This window comes from Perkinsus marinus (assembly GCF_000006405.1).
Source record: "Perkinsus marinus ATCC 50983 genomic scaffold scf_1104296968374, whole genome shotgun sequence".
In the NCBI taxonomy this organism is placed as follows: Eukaryota; Perkinsozoa; order Perkinsida; family Perkinsidae; genus Perkinsus; species Perkinsus marinus.
In genome coordinates, this window is record NW_003203180.1 from 1 (window position 1) to 1,430 (window position 1,430).

A 1,430-nucleotide genomic window follows, 5' to 3' on the forward strand; every position below is an offset into this window, starting at 1 on the left:
GTAGTAGTAGAGGAGGAGTAGGTAGTAGATGAGGCCATGCAGATACAAGCAGACTGTGCTCTGCCAAAACTGTGCAAGGATGAAGAACGTCTGTCAAGTGTGCATCTTCGACCTCGATTTTGGTCTGCCGGTACAGGTCCGAGATAAGGTAGGATAGACACTCTCAAGACATCCTCCTCTCGACCACGTGGTCATGATGTGCAGTTCCTGTCGGAAGCCGAGAAGTTGAGTCTACCTGAATCGACCGTTGGTCGAGACTACCAAGCACTCAACAACTCCCAAAATGCCAATCCAGCCTTGACCTATGGCAAACTCAAGCATCATCCTATGTTGCAGAAGGTAAGGAAGTCTCCCTTTGTACTGGTCCGATGCTCTCTCGTGTTAGTTGGCCAGAACAGCGCCGTATTACGAGCGGAACCAGGCACGTATATGCTCCTTCTTTGTGAAGGGCACATGCAACAGGGGAGACGAATGCCCGTAGGAGTATCGCCGACTGGAGGTGGCTGAGGGCTCATCGTTGCGGCTTTCAGGTACCGGCATGAGATGCCCAAACCCGAGGGGAATGATCTGAACGACCAGAATATAAGAGACAGGTCAGGAGGGTGTACAGAGGGACCATACAAAGAAGATGGCATCGAGTTATACTCACCATCAGGTATCATGGTACTGATGATCCTGTGGCCAAGAAGATACTCAAGCAGGCAGCCGAGAAGTTCCAGTTGGAAGCTCCGGAGGATACTTCCATCACTACTCTGTATATTGGTACTACAGGATGGGCTGCTGTTAGTAACGTCGTGCACCAGCGTCTGGCGAGAAGCCATGGTTATGCTGCCAGCAATGTCACCTTGGTAGGTGGGATCGATCCAAATGCACAGATCGGGGAAAGCAACATTCGTGCGGAATTCGAAGAGTTCGGCCAGATCGACTCAATCGTTCTTGTGGAGAAATCCAACTGTGAGTGATGAATCAGTGAGGGAGTTGCCATCAGTACCTTGCGGCTTCAGGCGCTTTCGTCGAGTTCACTGGGCGCCAATCAGCTGAAAAGGCCGCTGCAGAGAAGGGCGGCAGCAATCTTGTTATAAACGGAGCCGTAAGTGTCATCGGCATTTGTAGATTCTTTTGTCAGTGGAAATGTCGTCTCTCAGCGCCTCCGAGTGTCTTGGGCTAAGCCGAAAAGCGGAGGACTATCGGCTGGATCGTCAGCCCTAGTCAAGGCTGCTGCAGAGGGTTCTGCCGTCAAACAGTAGTACAGGGGCAAAGAATAGTCGTCGTGACATGCCGTTTCACTGGAGCAATGCACTTTGATGGTTCCGCTTTCAGAACGGTGTTGGCACCAGCAGGATCCGGGGTGTATCCGAGTATGAACCCGATGGTACACGGAAACGCTCCCATTCCACAAGCCACTCCTGAGCAGCGAGCTCGTCAGGAAA

At 52.0% G+C, this 1,430-nt stretch overlaps 1 protein-coding gene across 1 annotated transcript; it reads left to right on the forward strand.

Annotated features, from left to right (window-relative positions):
- Window positions 1-79: 79 nt before the first annotated feature.
- Pmar_PMAR011226 (pre-mRNA-splicing factor SLT11, putative) lies at window positions 80-1,247 on the forward strand (the record flags this gene model as incomplete). The annotated part of the gene is made up of 8 exons (XM_002768415.1): window positions 80-148; window positions 205-339; window positions 386-477; window positions 531-593; window positions 656-779; window positions 876-954; window positions 1,005-1,090; window positions 1,146-1,247. The coding sequence occupies 8 exons, from the start codon at window positions 80-82 to the stop codon at window positions 1,245-1,247; spliced, it is 750 nt and encodes a 249-aa protein (XP_002768461.1).
- Window positions 1,248-1,430: the final 183 nt, after the last annotated feature.